Source organism: Podarcis gaigeae, assembly GCF_964106915.1.
Source record: "Podarcis gaigeae genome assembly, chromosome: 2".
Taxonomy (NCBI): Eukaryota; Metazoa; Chordata; class Lepidosauria; order Squamata; family Lacertidae; genus Podarcis; species Podarcis gaigeae.
The window spans coordinates 85,712,526-85,732,672 of record NC_139679.1 but is presented as its reverse complement, the minus strand read 5'-3'; the positions used below and the strand labels follow the sequence as shown (position 1 = coordinate 85,732,672).

General features: G+C 41.1%; 1 protein-coding gene across 3 annotated transcripts in view; it reads left to right on the top strand.

Moving 5' to 3' along the window:
* EEFSEC (eukaryotic elongation factor, selenocysteine-tRNA specific) overlaps positions 1 to 2,986 on the top strand; it is a 159,850-nt gene extending 156,864 nt beyond the window's left edge. For 2 of the 3 annotated variants that reach the window (XM_083727174.1, XM_083727177.1), the window contains exon 8: positions 2,109 to 2,986. In XM_083727174.1, coding sequence (XP_083583300.1) covers positions 2,109 to 2,293 — 185 coding nt within the window. In that variant the 3' untranslated portion in view covers positions 2,294 to 2,986. Of the gene's footprint in view, positions 1 to 225; positions 285 to 2,108 lie in introns of those variants that run through there. The other variant, XM_083727175.1, reaches the window with a different exon arrangement.
* The last annotated feature ends 17,161 nt before the right edge of the window (positions 2,987 to 20,147 follow it).

Genomic DNA, 20,147 nt, shown 5'->3' with positions numbered 1-20,147 from the left:
CTTTCAAAGGACTTCTGCTTTCTCAACGGGACTTCCTCCACTTTCCTCAATCATTGGAAATATCTCCCGCTTATACCTAAAAATGTAACATGTGAAGAAGTCCACATAAATCATGCTTCCTAGCTGACTTGAAATACTGTAATTTTGGAAAACAATTTTTTAAAAGAGGTACTTTTCCAGACCATGCTTGCTATCTTACAGTTCCACACATTATACTGATTGTAGGCTCAACAAGAAGGCACTGGCAATCACAGCTCTCTAGTGAATGAATCCAGATATGTGGTTAGTACATTTAAACTTAAGTTTTAGATATTGTTGTTTATCCTGTTTCTCCTCAAAGGAGCTTGAGACAGCATTCAGGTGAATACATTTTTAAAAAAAGCAATGCTGAGTAGCCCTCCAATCATGTTTCCACATAACTTAACAACTGCTTCAGGATTTATAAATTAATACTAACAGGTGGGAAATTGTGTTCCCATGACTATGTTTCAGTCAGGTAATCCACGAGGCAGCTTTCTGCCATGCCATGCCTGGAAAAAAATGGCCATAAGTACTGAAAAGAGAAAAGTTAATGGACTTCTAGCCTTACTACTGTTGCTTCTGCCTTCCTTTAGGCCGCTGCAGCATGCTGCACCTGCCACATGGTGGATATATCTGCCTGACAAGTATGAAAGAAAGAAACAAAAAATATTTCCGGTGCTGAATCGCCACAATCAGCTGTGAATGGCCATTTAGTTTGTCTGCAGTGGAACAGATCACCTGTGCTTGTAGACGTCCTGTCTCCAGTAAATCATAAGCATCTCAATCTTTTTGTCGAGCCAAGATATGAGAATCTGTCTCTGAATTTCAGTATGAGGGGAGAGAAGCTGATTAAGTGTTTGAGATAAGGTTATGTGACACTGCAGGTTAGAAATACCTGAGCTGAAATTGGCTCATTGCCCAAGAACTACGTTTTCGGAATATTCAGCTGGGTGGCACTGAATATGCTTGTAAAGAGAGTTCTCTTATCCCACTTCAAGAAATAAAAGACCTCAGACTCAAGGGCAGGCCCTGGACACCACTTATTCTCTCTTGCTCTGCTGCTTTGATTACAGTGAGACTACCTGTATATCTCTTTAAAAGTCTCCAATGTGACAAGTTAAAATAAAGACTTCAGAAGGGCAGGTGTTCCTACTCATAATATCTGAACACTTACTCACCAGCAAAGTGTTTAAACTTACAAAATACATTCTTCCCTTTAAAATGAGAGTATAAAAACGACAAGCATAATAATTCATATTGTGCTTCTGGAAAAACTCTGGATTATGGAGTGATACACTTTGGCATATACAGAATCACAGTTATAAATTCACCCTCTCATGTGTGGGTTATGGGCAAATGGTGGCAACTGTATTTTCTGGCTGAATTATAACTCGTATACCAATTTTGACCGTGTACCCATTTCCTGCAGTAGTCTAAAATGGAAGCAGGCAATTGTATTAGTTTTCTTTCTTTCTTTCTTTCTTTCTTTCTTTCTTTCTTTCTTTCTTTCTTTTTCTTTCACTTTTCATCAAATGTCTTAAAATATGGAACTGTTTGTCTTTAAGATATTAGGAGATCTAATGCTGCCACTTCAAACTGCTCACTTGATGGAGTAATCTCTCACCAAAGACATTTGTACACTTGGAAAACTAGTGTTTTAGATAGAAGGCTAGGCTTTGTCACTGACATCCCAGACTTGTTTATTTGTTTGTATTTGGAAATAGGAGTTTTGTTTTATCACATCCCCAACACAGATTTTCCACCTCGTCTGCTGTTTGTGAGTTTTAGGCCTTCAGATGGTGAAGACAGTGATTCTGAAAGAGGCTAGAGTGTATAAATGGACCTTTATGTGCAAAATTGCTGAGCTGTTTTGAGGAGATTTATTTATTTATTCTGTTAGTCAATGAGGATCTGAAATGAGGTGATAGAATTGCCAATTCTCCCAGATTTACTGGACTGCTGTTCCTACTTTGGAATCCTGCGGGGATGATCTCACGTTCAAACTACTTTGAGATTGACATTAATAATTTTGAAATGTTTGCCCAGAGGTTTTTCCTTTTTTAAATACGTATCTTTATTCTTTTCAGATGGGGTGAGGCCAGAAACAAAGGCACTTCTGACTGCCACCTCTAAGAAGAAGCCCAAGGCAGGGAAGGGAGATACAGGAAAAGAGGATGAAAGCAGCAAGGTTGACTCAGTCCAGCCTGTTCATATCACTCTTCTCTTTAAAAGATACGTCTTTGATGCACAGAAGAAAATGATTCAGTCTTGAGAAACATTTGAGGTGTCCTTTAAAGGCTGAACACCAAAAGGCATTTCCCATGGACTCTAGACCATTCTTATTGGCCTTACAGATGCTTTAGATATTTCTGGCTTTGCTGTTCCAATCTGCTGTGCTGCAGGTAGATGGCACCTGTTGAAACTATTAATTCACAGCTAATGCAAATACTTCTGTATCATTTGTATTTTATATATTAATTTGAACTTTCTGATGCTTTGTGATTGTCTGTAGATTGAACCCATAAGTGAAATTTCACCACCCTGACTTGATGGAAAGGCAAAGTGTAAACACTGTGCATGTTGAAACTAAATTGGATGTTTAAATTCTTTTATGTTTAATAATCCAAACGCGCTGTTTGTAAGGCAGGGATTATTTTGTAAATGAGGTTTGTATCTTGAGTACCATTTATAACTGGCTTCAGTGTCAGAACATCCTCAGGGATGTACATAATTTCATGGTATACGTTGTTAACCTTTTCTGTTTAATGCTTTGATATAATACTTATACACAAGCTTTCTGAATCTGCTGGTTAATGTTTTTGTAGGAAAGCTGAGAAAATAAGCAACTCTGAGCTACTCTTAAGAAGTTTTGCTGAATGTGAATGCTGCTCATCATCTCCAAAAGCAACTTAATTGTGATTACCAAAGTGTCAAATTGTGAGAATAAATATTTTAAGTGGCTTGAGGTGAGCAGTTGCTTTATTTAAATATAAAAAGAATAAATTGTACTTTTGAGGTTTTTAACTCAATCATTTGGTTCCACATCCTCCTCTTTTTCCCTAAGTATTTAGACAGAATCTTGAGCATAGGACACCAAACCTGCATTTTGTGTGACCTCTATGCAGTGTTTCCCCCCCCCCTAAAAAAATGTTTAGGGGTACTCTCATTTTGACTCAAGAAAAATAAATACAGTAAATGGACAAAAGTCCAAAGATTCACAAAATGTTTAGGGGTATGCATACCCCTGCGTCCACCCAGGGGAAAAAAGCACTGCCTCTATGTATGTTGGCAACAGGGGAGGGATAGGTCATCCTGACGGTGATGTGGAGAGTGAATAGAAACATACTGAAATTTCAGTCACAAATTGGGATTGCCAGGTCAGTGTAGTGTCAGTGCTGTAAGAAAGTTCCGTAAATTTGTTAGGCCAAATTTGTTCCAAGCCAATGTGTTGTTGTTTGTTTGTTATAGTTGCTGTTGTTTGTTATAAGTTCAGAGCCAATTTTGCTTTGAATGAAGTATGTGCGTAACCAATTCCAAGTGATATGTGACAGGTCTTGTGAAAGTCAGTTGTCACTCTGACTATGTTAAGATTTTTGGGAGTGAGCGTTTAAAGGGACTGCACATTTAGAACTAGCACTGGAACACCTCTCATCCGTTGTCAATATTTCTTTATCATTCTATTGTTTATATTCATTGATTGTATTGCTATGGGAAAAGAAAAGCCAATAGAATATTAAATGGGGGGGGGGAACAATTTAAAAAAGAGTTAGTACTGGAACAAAATAATGGTCTGCAGGCAGACAACATTTCTTTGGTAGATTCTTTTGGGAGATGTTAGTGAACCATATGTGGAGTACGGCAGCAGAGAAAGAAAGAAAAGGGGGGGAAGCACCCACTGCTCAGAAAATTAATTATTTTTCTGTTGTTGTTTAATATAGCTCTTTAAATGTGTTGTGTGACATTTTACAAAATACGAGAGGACCCAACTCCTGTCCTGGCAAGTTTACATTCTGAAATTCAACTCAGGGAGATAATGGAGGGAGGTAAGAAAGAATATTTCAGTTATATATGCTTAGGCTTAGTACAACGTAATGATTTGTGTCAAAATCTGCTGGCTTAATATTGCCATTGCTTGCCATTTTATTATTTCTAATCACCACAGTGCTGATTCTAAGCATTCTGACCTTAATAATCAATAGAACTTGTTTGGCAGTAAATACATTTACAACGCCTGAAACAATTACGTTTCTGAAAAATTAGGACACTGGGTTTTCGCTACTGACTTTTAGATCCTTTCCAATAAGGAAACAATTGTTTTGTCATATTCTGGTGTATTTTTGGCAGTAGTGATGAACTCTAAAAGGAAAACAAATGCTAATAAACATTGAGGACATTTCCTACTAAATAGCCTTGCAACATGGCACATTTGGTGTCTAACCTAGTTTGGTCAGTGCTCCTTTAAATCAAAACTGAGTAAAGTGCTGTGTGGAATGATCTTGAGCGATTTCTGCTGAGTGAGTGAGTCCCAGCCAAAGCTTTAGCACATCCCTTAGGATTATGGGGTATGCTTTCAGCATAATCCGTGAGGAATTAGGCAGGCGAATTCAGTTATTACTTAGTATGACTTGTGCTACCAGACCCACGGAGGGGAAAAAATTTATCTCTGTAGAGGAAAAATTGCACTTTCTTTTCTTGTCAGAGTCCTTCATAGCATACTTGCTATATGCTTCTGTGGATGGTCTTGGTATAGTAACACAGATGTGTGCAGTTCTTATGCACAGTTATAGTACCATCTCAACCCTCTGGATCCATGGTGGTTGTGTTTTTTTATCATTTTATGTTTTGATGACATGGTCTTCATTAATAATAACAGTAGCTAGTATTAGTTACAGATAGGTAGCCGTGTTGGTCCGCCATAGTCAAAACAAAAAAAATTCCTTCCAGTAGCACCTTAAAGACCAACTAAGTTAGTTCTTGGTATGAGCTTTCGTGTGCATGCACACTTCTTCAAAAAAAATTCCTTCCAGTAGCACCTTAAAGACCAACTAAGTTAGTTCTTGGTATGAGCTTTCGTGTGCATGCACACAAAAGCTCATACCAAGAACTAACTTAGTTGGTCTTTAAGGTGCTACTGGAAGGAATTGTTTTTTTTAGTAGCTAGTATTTATATTGCACTTTTCTTGCATATCTCAACAATTGCAATATTGTTACTTTTTCTGCATCTTACAGATATAAAGGGCTGGGACAATAATGGCTTGCTTGAAGCCACCCACGGAGCTTACAATTTGGGACTAGGATCAGCCAGACCCAGGTTCAAAATTTCCACACAGCCATGAAGCCCAAAGGGTAATCTGAAGCCAACCCCCATCTCTCAGTCTAACTGACCTCACTGTTGAACTGAGGATAAAGTGGGTGAGCAAAGAATTTTATGCATCAACCTTTTGGGGAGAGACAAGTAAAATTTCTAACACATAAATGGATGAGCCGAATTTGAACCCTTGACACCCAGCTTACGCTCATTGTCAGTGCCCTGCATCAGTTTTCTGTGTAATACCTCTAGTGGTCCCTGGTGTTTCATCAAAGCAAACCTTCCCACAACATTGTCTTATGCGAAACAGGGTCCTGGCAGATGAAACACCAAGGAAACAGCCCATTAAGATTAGGGTGTGTGTGTGTTCTGATTTGTTCCCCAACTTCACCAGCCAATCATTCTCTTTCCCTTCTTTTATCTCCCTCCCATGATAAAACAAAAGCTGAACAAAAAATTAGGGAGAAGTATAAGCTGTTAGAGATGGACCCTCTCCCCCCAAAAAACACAACCACCTCCTTGACTCCTTCCAGACATTCCCATTCTTTTGATGTGGCTTGATATAGAGTCACAGGAAGTGCTAATTCCAGGTCAGGAGTTCATGTCGAAATCTGTGTCAGGGAGAAGACTAGACTTGATTTTTTTCCTGCTCCATCAGTTTTTAATATGCAGGCGGATTTTAAGTATCTTTCTTCATTGTGCAGTTCTGAAGTGGTGTAGTCCCAACTTTTGTGCGGAATGTAGCATGTAGAATGAAGCTTTGCATAGGTTCTCAATCACAACGAAACAGGAGCTCAGAAGTGTGGACAACATGCTCGACTGAATTCTCATTCTCATTCTCATTATTTATTACATTTGTTAGTCGCTTTATCTTGCCCAAGGCAACTGAAGTGATTGTTAATGTAAACATGGTCAATCCTGGTTAATACAGTGGTACCTCTGATTACGAACTTAATTCATTCTGGAGGTCCGTTCTTAACCTGAAACTGTTCTTAACCTGAGGTACCACTTTAGCTAATGGGCCCTCCCCCTGCCGCCGTGCTATTTCTGTTCTCATCCTGTGGCAAAGTTCTTAACCCAAGGTATTACTTCTGGGTTAGCGGAGTCTGTAACCCAAAGTGTTTGTAACCCAAGGTGTTTGTAACCCGAGGTACCACTGTATAGATTCGCTTCTTGCCATTCTATAGTTTGTGGTTCAGCAAATCTGCCATTTATAGGACAATGAATGCCAACCATTTCTCTCTTGAACATTTATTCTATTTCTATGTATTCTTTTTTTTTTTTGTCAAGGAGATGTAGGTGGCTTCCAGAGGATCACTATTTTCAGGTGGGATTCAATCGCATACAAGCAGATTCAGGTTGTGCAATCAGAGTTGACTTGCAGCTCTTGCCCAACAAACCCGCTTCTCCCCAAACTGGATTCTTTGTGATAAGGAAAGTGACAGGAAAATGCACTGGAAAGTGTGGGATAAAATTTGCTTGGTGCAATATGGCCTAACTTCACAAACAAATCAGAACTAATGCTCAATAAACAGCCGGGCATCACCTCATCAATTCCCACAAACAAATTAGGTTGAATGCTCAAGAAACAGGTTGTCTGGAAGCAACCATAGTCTGTAATCCACCGTGGGACTCTGCCCTTTAGAAAACCATTAGAAGCCAAGACTTAATCTTTGAACATATATTCTAATAAAAAAGGGAGTACCTGTGCCCATGTTTAGAGTCCACTTTTTGCACCATTGTGCAAACATCTGGAATAGGGGCAGAGCATCTAGATCAGCCTTTCTCAACCTGTGGGTCCCCAGAATGTGGAACTACAATTCCCATCACCCCTAGTTAGCAAGGCCAGAGCTCAGGGATGATGGGAGTTGTAGTCCAACAACATCTGGGGACCCACAGGTTGAGAACCGCTGATCTGGATGAACTTAAGTCTTTTAGCTCTCTCTCTCTCTCTCTCTCTCTCTCACACACACACACCCACACACCCACCCACACACCCACCCACCATAGAAAGAGTTCTAAGACTCCTGTTGTACTTCAGTTTAGCTTGAAAAACATCCTAATGTTCTCAACTTCTAATTCTATATTAAACCTCTGGGTGATTCTGTATGTCCCTCCACCTTGCCTGCCACTATGAACTTACTTATAAAGGACAGAAAGCTAATAACTGCTTCCCCCGCCCTCCCCATCTAGTTAATTCTGAAAGGAAAACAGAAGTGCACCCAGGAACTTTGATTATAATGTACTATTACCACTGATCTCTGGCTACTGTCCTGAGGCTGTTGGATACACATTCAGAAAATGAGTGAAATGGTGGAACCAAATGATTACAGGAAAATCAAAGCTTTTAAAGACATTTGTAGGATGAACAGATGTTCAAACGTTCTTTTATTTGGGCTCCAGACAGACGCAGCTGAGATTTTGCTTTCATCCTGGTAATCGGTGCATTATGGTGTAATTTGTAAAAATGGCATTAAAAATATTAACAGGGTCATATTGTGATCTACTGACTCTGTATCATTAAGCCGTGAAGCTCAAGAATGGCAGCAGGGAAAACGAGTTAAATGTTGTGGAACATGCTGTACTGCTAGCATATTTTGCAGGAGACAATGCTCCATAATTACTGCAAAAGTAAAAGGTTTGAAAGAGATGTTGAGAAAAGGCAGAAAACGCAAGATCCATGCTAATGCACAGGACTTGGTGCATCCTGGTTTGAGTGGGAGAGTTGGGGTTTGTGTGGGGGAACCATACGTGAAGTTGTTTTCAGGAGAGGATAGTTTTTCAACAGCTTCTCTCCTCTCCTGGAATTTATTTCACCTTAATTCAGGGTTTGATCCTATTGCTGCTTGAACATGATCACAGAGCTCAATTGCTGCTTGAACATGATCACAGTAATGATTATTATAAATTTACATTTGAGTTGCTCTTCTGTTTGCAACACTCAAAGTGATTTGCAATAAATGAAACCAGAGCTTAATAACACAGATGGAAATGCTCTTTATTTTGTCACAGTTAAATCAGTTAACATTGAGACTGAAAAGAAATCCAAGTCCTCTTAATTGCAGGAACTTATGACAAATTCCATAAGTATAAAATTATAACACCAGAGCCTTTACCAAGTTGCTTCCACACCAGAGACCTCTAGAGCTGCTGAGGCATTTGTTTTCTTTTCCCATAATTGTCTAGAAGAGGAATTAATATAGAGGTTCCCTACAAACACTTAATAGAGCACTATTATCCAGCAATGCCCTTCCTTATAGCCAATATTATTCTCTGTCGTTAACTCACAAATAAGTTCCATTCAGCAAAAGTCCTTTCTGGTGTTAATTGAAAGCTTCCTGTGTTCAATTTCAGCTTGTTTTTGTTGCTTTCCTGCTTAGCATGGCTGTAAGATTAGTGATTAAATGCCCCCTATTTAGCCCCCTTCTGTTCTTCACTGCAAGAGGGATCTTAAATTACTAGTTTTCCCCAGTATTTCCCCTAATTTCTTTCCGTTGTAGTAAACAAACTAGATAGAAGCTGTCATTTTTACACCTTACATGGGAAACATATGCAATTCCATGGGAAACTTAATACAATAACCGATAACTAAACTTCCTGTGAAACTGACCTGCTGTTGCTTTAAACCATGATTTCTTGTTCATGTGGCACAGCAAACTACAATTTGTGGAAGGTAAGACTAAACTCTGGTGAAATCCGTCTCCCAGCCTCACATATGCCTGATGTTTGGCTTAGGCTGCTTCCTGCTCATACAGGTAGCACTAAACCATGCTTAGGGGAGGGGTGATGAACTACCTTTTTGTTTGGTGCTTTTGAGAAGAGCTATAAAAATGTCTGTCTTGTTCTATGTTCTATAGCTTGGTCAACATGATAAAATATATCAAAAGGAAGGAAGAATGCGAAGAATACTGGTTGTACACAGTGGGTTTAAACCAACTCACCTGGCCTCTCCCTGACACAGTTTTTCTATGGTTTTGTAAATAAGCAGAATAGAAAACATAGCAAAGCTTTTGCTTGTGTGTACATTGAATTGAATAAATGCACATGCAGTACTTTAAAAATAAGATGGAGAACTATCTGGAAGAATGGGTAAGACAATCAGTATGAATGTCAAACGCATCACAAAGGTTGGACCTGGGTCAGAGGCAAGAGGTGCTGAGATCTGGGCTTCAGCTACAGAGGGGGAAACACAGAGTCCTGATTTGTCTATGTGTTTATATGCAACCTTAGGGTATTTTAACCATGACATCCAATGCACTTTTGAGCCACACCAGTGTGAAAGCAGTTTCAAGAGGTTCATTGCCAGAGTAGTCTTCTTCCCCCATGAATTTTCATTTATCTAGAGAAAACCACTCCAATATTTCAGTAACCCGAAGTTTAAGGATCTCCAAGCATAAGGATGTACCTCTTCGCTATTGCCACCAACTAAAGCTATTGTGCTTTCTGAACATTTTAAATTTTTAAGCCCATTTATCCTGTTGGCAATTATTACATTTTCATGGAGTTCCCATATCACCCACAGTTTAGAGTAATGGGATGTTTTATTTTGGCAATAACTCCATTTTGGGGGCTTGAGCTATACATGTGGGGGCTGTGAATGTAAAACCACAGTTAATATTTGTCTCATTAGATCAGAAGCCACGTCCTGGGGATTAGACTGTGTAATGCACCTATCCATCTCTGAGGGAAATGGAGTCCACATCATCATGTCAATATTCTTCTATTTGGTTCCTTTATCTCTCTCAATACAATTAGAAAACAGCGAAGAGTTTATTTTAAAAGAATGAGAAAATAATTAAACTCCCTAGGTAATAATAATTCAGTGCACTAGAAACTTTAGTTGTTGCATTTTGTCTCTAGAAGGTGAGTTCTTAAGAGTTCTGTGCTATTTGCATAAAATGCCTTTCATGCAAGACAGAAGAATGAATATTTCAGATCATAAAGCAAGTGATGGCAGCTGTTCTTTCTATTAACCACATCACCTATTGCTCCTGGAACATTCCTGTAGGGGTATGCAGTGAAACTTGAGGTAAATTCCAGAAACCTGAGGTAGTTGTTCATTAATATTTGAGAATTTTGAAGTTAAAGCAATTTGTGTGTTGTTTGTCTATTAGTTGTGCTGGTAGTTGTTCCACTTTGTCCCTCTAACTAAGGGCCACATTGTTTTTACATGGTGGTGTTATGGTAAGCTTCTCAGATTTTTAGATTGTTGTGTGCGGTGGTCAGTCTTGTGAAGCCTTCAACACAGCTAAAGATCATGGCTGAAGGAAAACTTTGAAAAGGTGTATTGAATCCTGACCACAATAATGAAATTTGGTAAATAGCAAGTGTTGCCGGCTTCTCTGCCATGTCAAAATGATTGCATTGAATCAGTCCTAATGTATTTCAGAGACTTTGGAAGCTCTATGCCAGGGTTGGGGAACCTTCGGCCCAGAGGCCAAATACAGCCCTCCAACCTTGGGGACACTCCCCCTCCCCAGCCACACCTCTCACTGGCATTCCTTTGCACCTTCCTTGAGTGTTGTTGCTTGGCTGGGATGTATTAATGAACTCTCATAATGTCTCTTGCTTGCCTGGATTGAGAAGAGACAGGGATGTGTGCTTGTGTGTAGAAAATCTACTGCGCAAAGGTGCAATTTACAGTTGTTGCCCTACTCACTTTTGCCTCCGACTTCACCTACCACCAGTATGCGGCCCTCAGAAGGTTGTCCAGAAGAGGCTGTGGCCCTCAGGCAGGAGTAGGTTCCTCACTCCAGCTCCCCCAAAATGAAGGCACTTACACCTCCCATGAAGTCTTGAGTGAACCACTAGAGAGCAACTTATGAGAAGCAGGGCAAGAGTGAGGGGACTGTGGGTGCTGTGTTTTCACAGTGCTTGAATTTCACACACACAGGTTTTCTAACACACACACACAAAATGGTGTGCAATTTTAGGTTTAACATTCACACAACAAATACATGTCAAATTGGCAGTTAGTTGATGAAAGGTGTAAGAAACCTTGTACTTCCTAGAAAGTGTTGACAGATTTTTGTTGTTGTTGTTACACCTGATCAAAATATCTGAGCAAACGGGAGAACAGTACAGTTCTCACCATTTGGCAAAAACCATATCCAGACATTTCTCCTTGTTGTTTGAAGGGGTAGAACAGATCTGTGCTTGCTGGCCGCTCTCACCCTGTCATGGCCCTTCTGCCGGGCCCTACATGTTGGTCGGAGAACATCTGAAGTGGGGCTCCTGCTCTTTGCATGTAGATTCTCTGTGTTATTTTGAAGCCTACATAAACAGGGTTCTAAATCACCTGAGGAGCCTACACATATAGAGGAGGCTCCCTGCTTTGGATTTCTCCTCCCTTGTGCATGGAGAGCAGTGGGGCCTGGCAATGGAGGCATTAGTGTAGGTGAAAGCCCAGCAAATGCATCCCCGCTCTTTCCCTCATGCGATTCTAATCACGCAAGGGAGACGACTTCAGCGGGCCACAGTCTTACAGATAACTGTCTCCCTATGAAATTATGCACACGTCATGCTAAGTTACTGCCTTGAAAGGACATCCTGAGGGCAGGATGCCTGGTATCCTGGTTCCTATTCCTGTTTGATTTGATGGGTTGGCAGAGTTGTCCACAGGCAGCTGGAGAGACGGGGCTTTCTGAGCTACCTTGCACCCTAACAAAAGAGATTTGTTCGGAGAGTGCTATTTGTCTCATGTTACTGAAATGGGTTACAAGGGGTGGGAGGCACAATAGCTTTGTCCGGAATCATTTACTTCAAATGCTAACACAGCATGCTCTTTGAAAAAGCAACAAAACCTTCTTCAGTTGGTACATAAAGCCTGCTAATTTACAGCATTAGTTTTGCCGGCTAGTTCTGTTTCTTTAATTAGGAATTTTAATTAGTACATGCTGCGTATTAAGATGTCGGAGCTGTTACTGGCAGTTCAGCATGCAGAAGGATCATCTGTCTCTCCAGGGCTACTACATGGCAGGGATTAGCTGTGCACCCTTCTACCTGCGGGTGTCTTTCACTCCCTCTGCCAGATCATCAGCAGCGTTACTCTGAATAATGCACACGTGCCTAATCAGCTCTTGCGGGTTTCAGGTTGGAAACAGTAGGGTCCTGTTATTTTCTGTTTCAGGATAATAATAAAAAAATAGAACAAGGGTTAACACACATAGAATGGAAATTGTGTGTAAACAGTTACGATTGTGCATGTTCGTATAAAGTCATGGAGACTGTGCACATATTGAATACAAGGAATTTGTACATTGCCCAGTCTATATGCATCCTATGTACAGGATATAGATAGATAGATGATAGATAGATAGATGATAGATAGATAGATAGATAGATAGATGATAGATAGATAGATAGATAGATAGATAGATAGATAGATAGATGATAGATAGATAAATAGATAGATAGATAGATAGATAGATAGATATAGATATAGATTTATGCATACGCATACACACATGTGTGTGTGTGTGTCTGTCTGTCTGTCTGTCCGTAAATAAAATAATATACAGTAGTACCTCGTGTTACAGACGCTTCAGGTTACAGACTCCGCTAACCCGGAAATAGTGCCTCGGGTTAAGAACTTTGCTTTAGGATGAGAACAGAAATTGTGTGGCGGTGGCAGCAGGAGGCCCCATTAGCTAAAGTGATACCTCAGGTTAAGAACAGTTTCAGGTTAAGAGTGGACATCCGGAACGAATTAAGTTCTTAATCTGAGGTACCACTGTATTCTAAAGCAGGGATTCCCAAACTTGGGTCTCCAACTGTTGTTGGACTACAACTCCCATCATCCCTAGTTGACAAGACCAGTGATCAGGGATAATGGGAACTGTAGTCCAACAACAGCTGGAGACCCAAGTTTGGGAAACTCTGTCCTAAAGACACCACAGTCTCTACTGACCTTCGTTCCAAGTAAACCAATCACTTCGTCAGCACTGGAACCGCTGGAGCCTCTCACCGCTCGGAGATTGGGGTGCATACAACAATAGTTTAGCTGCTCTGGGAGTCTTTGGGGTTTAAAGTGCTGGTTATTACCATTTAAACCTTAACGTAGCCTGGACTTAAAATGATCAGACCTGTGGACATGCAAAATGGGGCCTTTTTCAGTGATACCCAGCAAACTATGGAACTTCCGGCAGAGATTAGGCTGGCTCCATCTCCAGGATCCTTTACGAAGGCTCTCAAAACCTTCCTCTTCACCTTGGCTTTAATGGAGGGCTCCCTGGATATTTCCTGTGAATTGTGGCTTATTATTTAATTGTAGTGTATCTTGTATTGTGCACTTTTTTATTGCTAGGTGGAGCTGGTACTTATTGGAGCTTGCAAGCTGCTTTGTGAAGGAAGTTCCTCAAAAAAGCTGGGTATTTAAACATACAAAATAACTGGAACAATGGTCTTGGGAAAGCAGAATAGAAGGAAACTCTAGACGCAACAGGCTGAGGTCAAATCTGTGCGTTCCCTATTATTTATTTTATTAATTTAAAATAGTTACTTGTAGAGAAGAAATCGAGATATTGGTATATGATGAGGATATTTATTTATGGTAAGGAAAAATGCAATATTTAGAAATCTGCTTCAGATTTTTCTAGCTGCAGTCCTAGAATATCAGAATCTGGAGGCGCTCCCACCCAAGTTTTGCTTGGTTTCTGTCTCCACAAACAAGAAGTAACTCCAGCAGGCATGGAAGACTGTGCTAGCCCCCACAATCAGTACTTGTTGATTAATCAGGTTAATAACTCCAGTTGTTTTAGTAAAACCGTACTCTGCTCAGATCACTTGCCTGAATTTTCTTAGGTGCCTGAAGAATCATAATAAGTGTATTTGGTGGAACATTTCTTTAAAATATTTCTTAATATCTGCATCCCGCCCCAATCACACCATAGAGTAGGGGGAGAGGAGTTGTTTTGCTTCCGCAGCCTCAAGCCCCTACGTTTTCAGTAGTGTTCAACATGTAAGACATATTTGTTTGCACAAGAGTCAAATTCCTCAGCTTATTTAATGTGTAAAAATTCCCATGGGGTAGCCATGTTAGGCTGTAGACGCTAGGTCACTGGCACCTTAAAGACTTTAGAAATTTATTATAGCACAAGCTTGTGTGGACTCAAAAGCGACATCTTGATGGAGAAGATTGTAAGTGGGCAACTGAATGGCAATGGGATGCAAAAACTATAATAGAATCATTACATTGTAGAGTTGGAAGGGACCCTGAGGGTAATGTAGTCCAACCTCCTGCAATGCAGGAATCTCAACTAAAGCACCCATGGCAGATGGATGTGAATTAGAGCTTAATTTTTTGTTGTTGTTGAATAGGCACCTGGGCTTGAGCATCTCTTCCACATTGTGTTAATATTTTAAATGCCAGTCAACCTATCACTGTATGTTCTGTATATAATCTCACCTCAAGGTCATGTGATACCCAAATAATCCCAGCAGAACGTTCTACCTAGGCCCTGGAAAATGGCCATTAGTTATGCTTACTGCCCTTGTTCAGATTTATATACCGTAGATAGATTATACATCCAAAAGAGCTGGAAAATGTATATTTCCAGTTGTGCAAGCAGGAATTAGCCTCACTGTATTTTACACGTAAACTAACAAATGAGGGGAGAATCTGAGCAGCCTCTGGGGACTGGGGTTTGTTTGCCACTGGGCTACTCTATCTCCAACTGGCATCGGCGGAAACCTGAGTGCGCCATTAACGCTCTGCAGCCTCTATTTGCTGAGGCACTTTGTGAACAGAGCCAGCTTGTTCTGCAGACTGACGTCCCTTTATCTTTTCTGTCCAACCATCCCCTCCCCCTTTCGCAACAGGGCAAATGATGACACTGGAAAATAAAAGCCTTGAAACTTGGGCTCCTGATTGGTATCCTGCACCTGTTGCGCTGGTGACGAAGGGGTCTGTGGGCTTGCTTCGAACTAGAGGAGTGTGCAAATACATGCCAAGGGCCTAGCGAAAGGGTCTGCAGTTACTGAGGGAAAACAGGTTTCTTCAGTGGCTATTGCATGAAAAACAACAAGGAGCCTTGTGCCGCCTTAAAGAAACTAACAAATGTATTATGGCCCCTGCTTTTGTGGACTTGAGCCCACTTTGTCGGGTGCCTTTAGTGAAATCTTACCTGGCAGATACAGAAAGGAGAAAATTGTAAGGTATATGAATGGCAACAAAATGCAAAGATAAAAAAAATAAAAATGACAATCAGTGGGAGGAATTCACCACCACGTGCTTCTGATTGTTCTGTCAGTGCAAGCATTTCTGCTTGCCAGATGGAACAGACCCCCTCCTTCTCCCCCTGTGCACAGGTGTGGGGGGTTCCACGGATCCTCCAGTGTGGATTAGGGGGAGGAGAGGGGGAAAGCCCCCATTGTGCTAACAGGAGCCCTGGCGCTGGTTTCTGCTACTGCACAAGGTTTGTGAAGTCTGGGGTAGTGATCATGAGAGCTTTAATTTTTGTTGAATGGTTGCACCTCTTAACCGTAGAAAGTTAGTGATATTTGTAATTGTCGGTTCAGCATTCGGCAGTGCAGATGCTATCAAACTGGGAGCTGTAAGTTAGGACAGAACTTTGGTCTTGAAGCAGAAAGAGCTAAGTTCAAATTCCCACAACTGTGAAACTCACTGCATGGTCTTGGGCCAGTCTACCCACCCTTACATTGGAATGTTTGTTGCCCTGAGCTCATGAGAAGAAGACCAGGGAATAAATGGAACAAGAAAGGGCTTGACTTGCGGAAGTAAACATACCGGCAGCTGTTCCAGTGACATCAGTGAAATCATTTGGTTATAGACACTGTTTTTGGTTTTCAGTCCTCCAGTACCAATGAAGTTAAGCCAGATCCTCCTCTTCCTTTCTGATCATGGTAACAAATCCAGAAGCTTATTTCCGTTCCTCATTTTTCCCTGTCATTAACATTTGTTCTTAATCCATGCTACCGCTTTAGCTTTTTGAAACTGCTATTTTGAACACAAAGTTGTACAGTCCTGATACTGTGATGCCTACGGGAAACCTAATCTGAGAGGAGTCTAGTACGGTATTACACCTTGCTCTGCTCTATGTGCTTTGCCCTCTTCGCCTTCACGTTGAGGTGCTTTCAAGCAAATGACAACTGCCAATGAAAACTTAAAGGATACTTGGTATATTAGACCCATGCTATGCTTGCTATCAAAATTGCTTCTGTGTAGTTTGGGCTCCGTGCAACTGCAAAATCACACAACAGCTGCAGATCACCTGACTTGCTATCTGAATTTGGTCAGATGCCATTATCAGTGGCCTCCAAGAAGGCAAGCCACACAAACAGGATGAATCCAAGTGGTTAGCCCCTTTCATATAGTATGGCAGGTGTGGGGTGGCCCTGTTGTGTGGGTGCAGGCTTTGGTGGGAATCTCACCACTACCATATTATATGGGGAAGTCCAGAGAGGTATGTCTGGGACACTTCAGAAAGCTCTGGAGAAACTCAACTTCTTATTTGATTCCCATGGCTAAGATATAGCTTTATGATGTACTCACGAGCATTGCTGGTCATGTTTGAGCCTGGATGGGTATTTATGATAACTGCATTGCTTCCATACCTACTAAGCATTATACAGTAAACCCCATCAAGCCCAATGAAGTACACCTTAAGATAAGATAAATTTGTATGTTTTAATACAAGAATGCATAGGAATCTGTGAACTTGGGGAGATTTTATTTGGAGATCAGTTTAGCTGAAAAGACAAGGATCACGATCATGAGGCATGAACCTTTTAGGCGTATCATTTTATGTGTTGGGGCTCCTTCAGACTTTATGAAGAATGTGTGGAGGTCAGGCATATGTGGTCCTGCTCCCATGAAAAGGGTTATGGTTTAGGAAATTGACATGGAAGCATAGAAGGGGTCGTCTTGGCCTTATAAGATCTTTTTGGCTAATGCAATAATTTCCTATTTTTTCTGCCGGCCCCCTGCCTTTCCCTCCTTGTTCTGTGCAGAGCCTTGGTTACCTCCTGGCTTGTGTCTTTAGAGGTGTCTATGCAGTGAAAGTCCAATGATGGGAACATTAGAAAGGATTTGGCAGCCCAGCAATCCCTTTAGTTCAAAATTCTCTGGCATGCTTATTGCACATTGCCTGCCAGGTAAGTGGATCATCTGTCCTTTTTTGGCCTAAGCCGCTTCTGTTACTTTGTGTGGTTGTCATTCTTAAGCTATGAAAAATAGCATGAACTATTCCACAATGGAATTTTCATTGTCCCATTTCCAAGGCCTGTTGGGAGTTTCTCCTGAATCGTTATATTCATCACCTATTATTTCCAGGCTGAATTCTCTTTGTCCACCCCCACCACTGCAGGTCTCCAATCCACTCATCCTCCTCTCGTCAGATTGTGAATGTAGCTCTTGTGGCAGCAGCAAATAAAAACAGAGTAAAAGTGGTATAGGACTATGATTCTTCCTCATATCCCATCTATCTATTTATCTTCTGGTAGTGAGTGACGTGAACATAAGCATTCAGCAAAGGCCTGACATACACAGTTCAAACATTCTGTCATTATCTGGACATAAATATCCCATTGAAAAATAAACACCTGGCATACACACACTTATATAGAATTTTACTGCTTTCACATCTGTGTGGTATATTTTTCCAAAATGCTGCAGTTCTTCTTTTATTCCTTTCCTCATCTATAAAACCTGGAGTGCTACTCCTATAGTGTATGGTAAATTCTTGGCTTAACAATGATTCGGGTGCCTATATATGTGTGCTTTTTCATCTACTTGGCCGCTGATCACCTCTTTCTGAAAACCCTAAAAATGCTATTATTAAGATTTTCTGTCGCACCTGGAGATGCCAGGGATTGGACGTGGGACCTTCTGCATGCAAGTGAGCAATGGCCCTTCTTGCACACATTGCACACAGATCAAAGCCAAGGGGCATGTGCAGAGGTCCAGCTTAAACTGAGCCTCTCCGTAACACCCATAACATCTAGTTGTATCGTCATGAATTAGTGGAAAAGCACAGAACACACATGTAATGCTGCCTGCCTTCTCTGTGAGGTCTACGCCATGCTGTCTGCAAAGCCATTTCTGAGGAGAAGGAAAAAACCTGTGGAAAGCAAATGATTGGCAGTAGCCCTTTAGATTTCTGTTGTTAATGCACCAGTAATAAGATAAGCCTTATCTTTAAATGTTCATGGAATCGAGACTTTGATGGAAACAGGCTTTTGGGTTAATATATTTTTGATAGATAAAGCAGAATAAAATGGAGAGAGCAGGAAAGCCTACTGTATCTGGGGAAATGCACAATTTTATTTTATTTTTAAATCCACCAAACCCTCTCTACCCAGTGTGGTGTGTGGTTAATATATGTATATAAATTGTTTGCTTCTCTGTGCCTTTGCAGTGTCTGTGCCTTGTAATGAGTGGGAGTCATCCAAGATAAAATCTCTCTCCCTATGCCATTGAAGATGACAAATGCCATAATCTCTTGCACTGCTGCTGCTGAAGTCCAGTGAGGGCTGGGGTTTCCTCCAATTGTTAGTAGACAGGAGGGAGAGGGGGTGTGCAGTGGACACTTGGATTTCTCAACTGTTGAGTGTTCGTTAGCATGGAAGGGACCTGATGCCACTAGAACACCAGCCCACCATCTGATCTGTTTAGCATACCAGCCACAACCTAGTCACAAGGTGTCCAGCATAGTAGCCCCACCTTTCAGCAGCAGCCAGAGTTGGAATCATACAATTGTGTTGGAAGGGACCCCAGGTGTCATTGAGCCCAACCCCTTTCAGTGCAGGAATCTCAGCCAAAGCATCCATGACAGATGGCCATCCAACCTCTGCTTAAAAACCTCCAATGAAGGAGAGTCCACCACCTCCCGAGGGAGTCCATTCCACTGTCAAACAGCTCTTACTGTTAGAAGGTTTTTCCTGATGTTTAGTCAGAATCTCCTTTCTTGTAACTTGAAGCCATTGGCTTGAGTCCTACCCTCCAGAGCAGGAGAAAACAAGCTTGCTCCATCTTCCATATGATAGTCCTTGAGATATTTGAAGATAGCCAGATTCTCCTGAGGAACTAGCCTATTTCATGCCAGGGACATTCTGTAGTGCCTGCTTAGTGAGAAGGGCAATGCACTGGGCAGAAATTTATGGGAGAGTGATGAGTGTTAGTCTTGAGGCTCAATAATTAATTGTCCTTGTTAAGGCTCTTCATTCCTCAGCAGGAAGGTAGAGCCTAGGAGGAGTTTGATCTGACATGGATCTGGGGACTCAGTTGCTGGTGGGACTCCACTGGAACAAGTCATGATCTGTCCAGGGTACTGAAGCATCCATCTCTAACTACTCTTCTCCTATTACGAGTTCTAGTGTTGGTGTTGTTGTTGTTGTTGTTGTAAAGATACACACTCCATCTCTGTTTGCTTCCCACTTGGACATTACTCCAGTGACTGCTGGATCTGCTTCTTCTAAGGCTCTCCATTGACTCCGCCTTGTCAGGGTTTTTTTTTTATTAAAACATGTGATTGGTTTGCAAAGGTTGTTTGTTATAGGAGATATATCTTCAAGAAATAGGCTGTGGAAATTGTACAGTGCAAATCTTGGATGTGCACCTGAAGACTTGTATGTCTCCTGTAAGACATTCTTGTTGGTGAAATGTAGGTAAAATTCATAATCATTATTTTGATTCTTGCAGCAGTAAAGACATAAAGTGCTAGGCATGGATCTTAGCTTTTGCAAGGTATGGGAAGGGAAACCCCAAACTAAATTCTGTAAGATCACCTGAAGCAGAATACATTATTTTGCAGGAGGGATTCAGTCACATACTGGCAAATTGAGGTTTGTAACATTATAG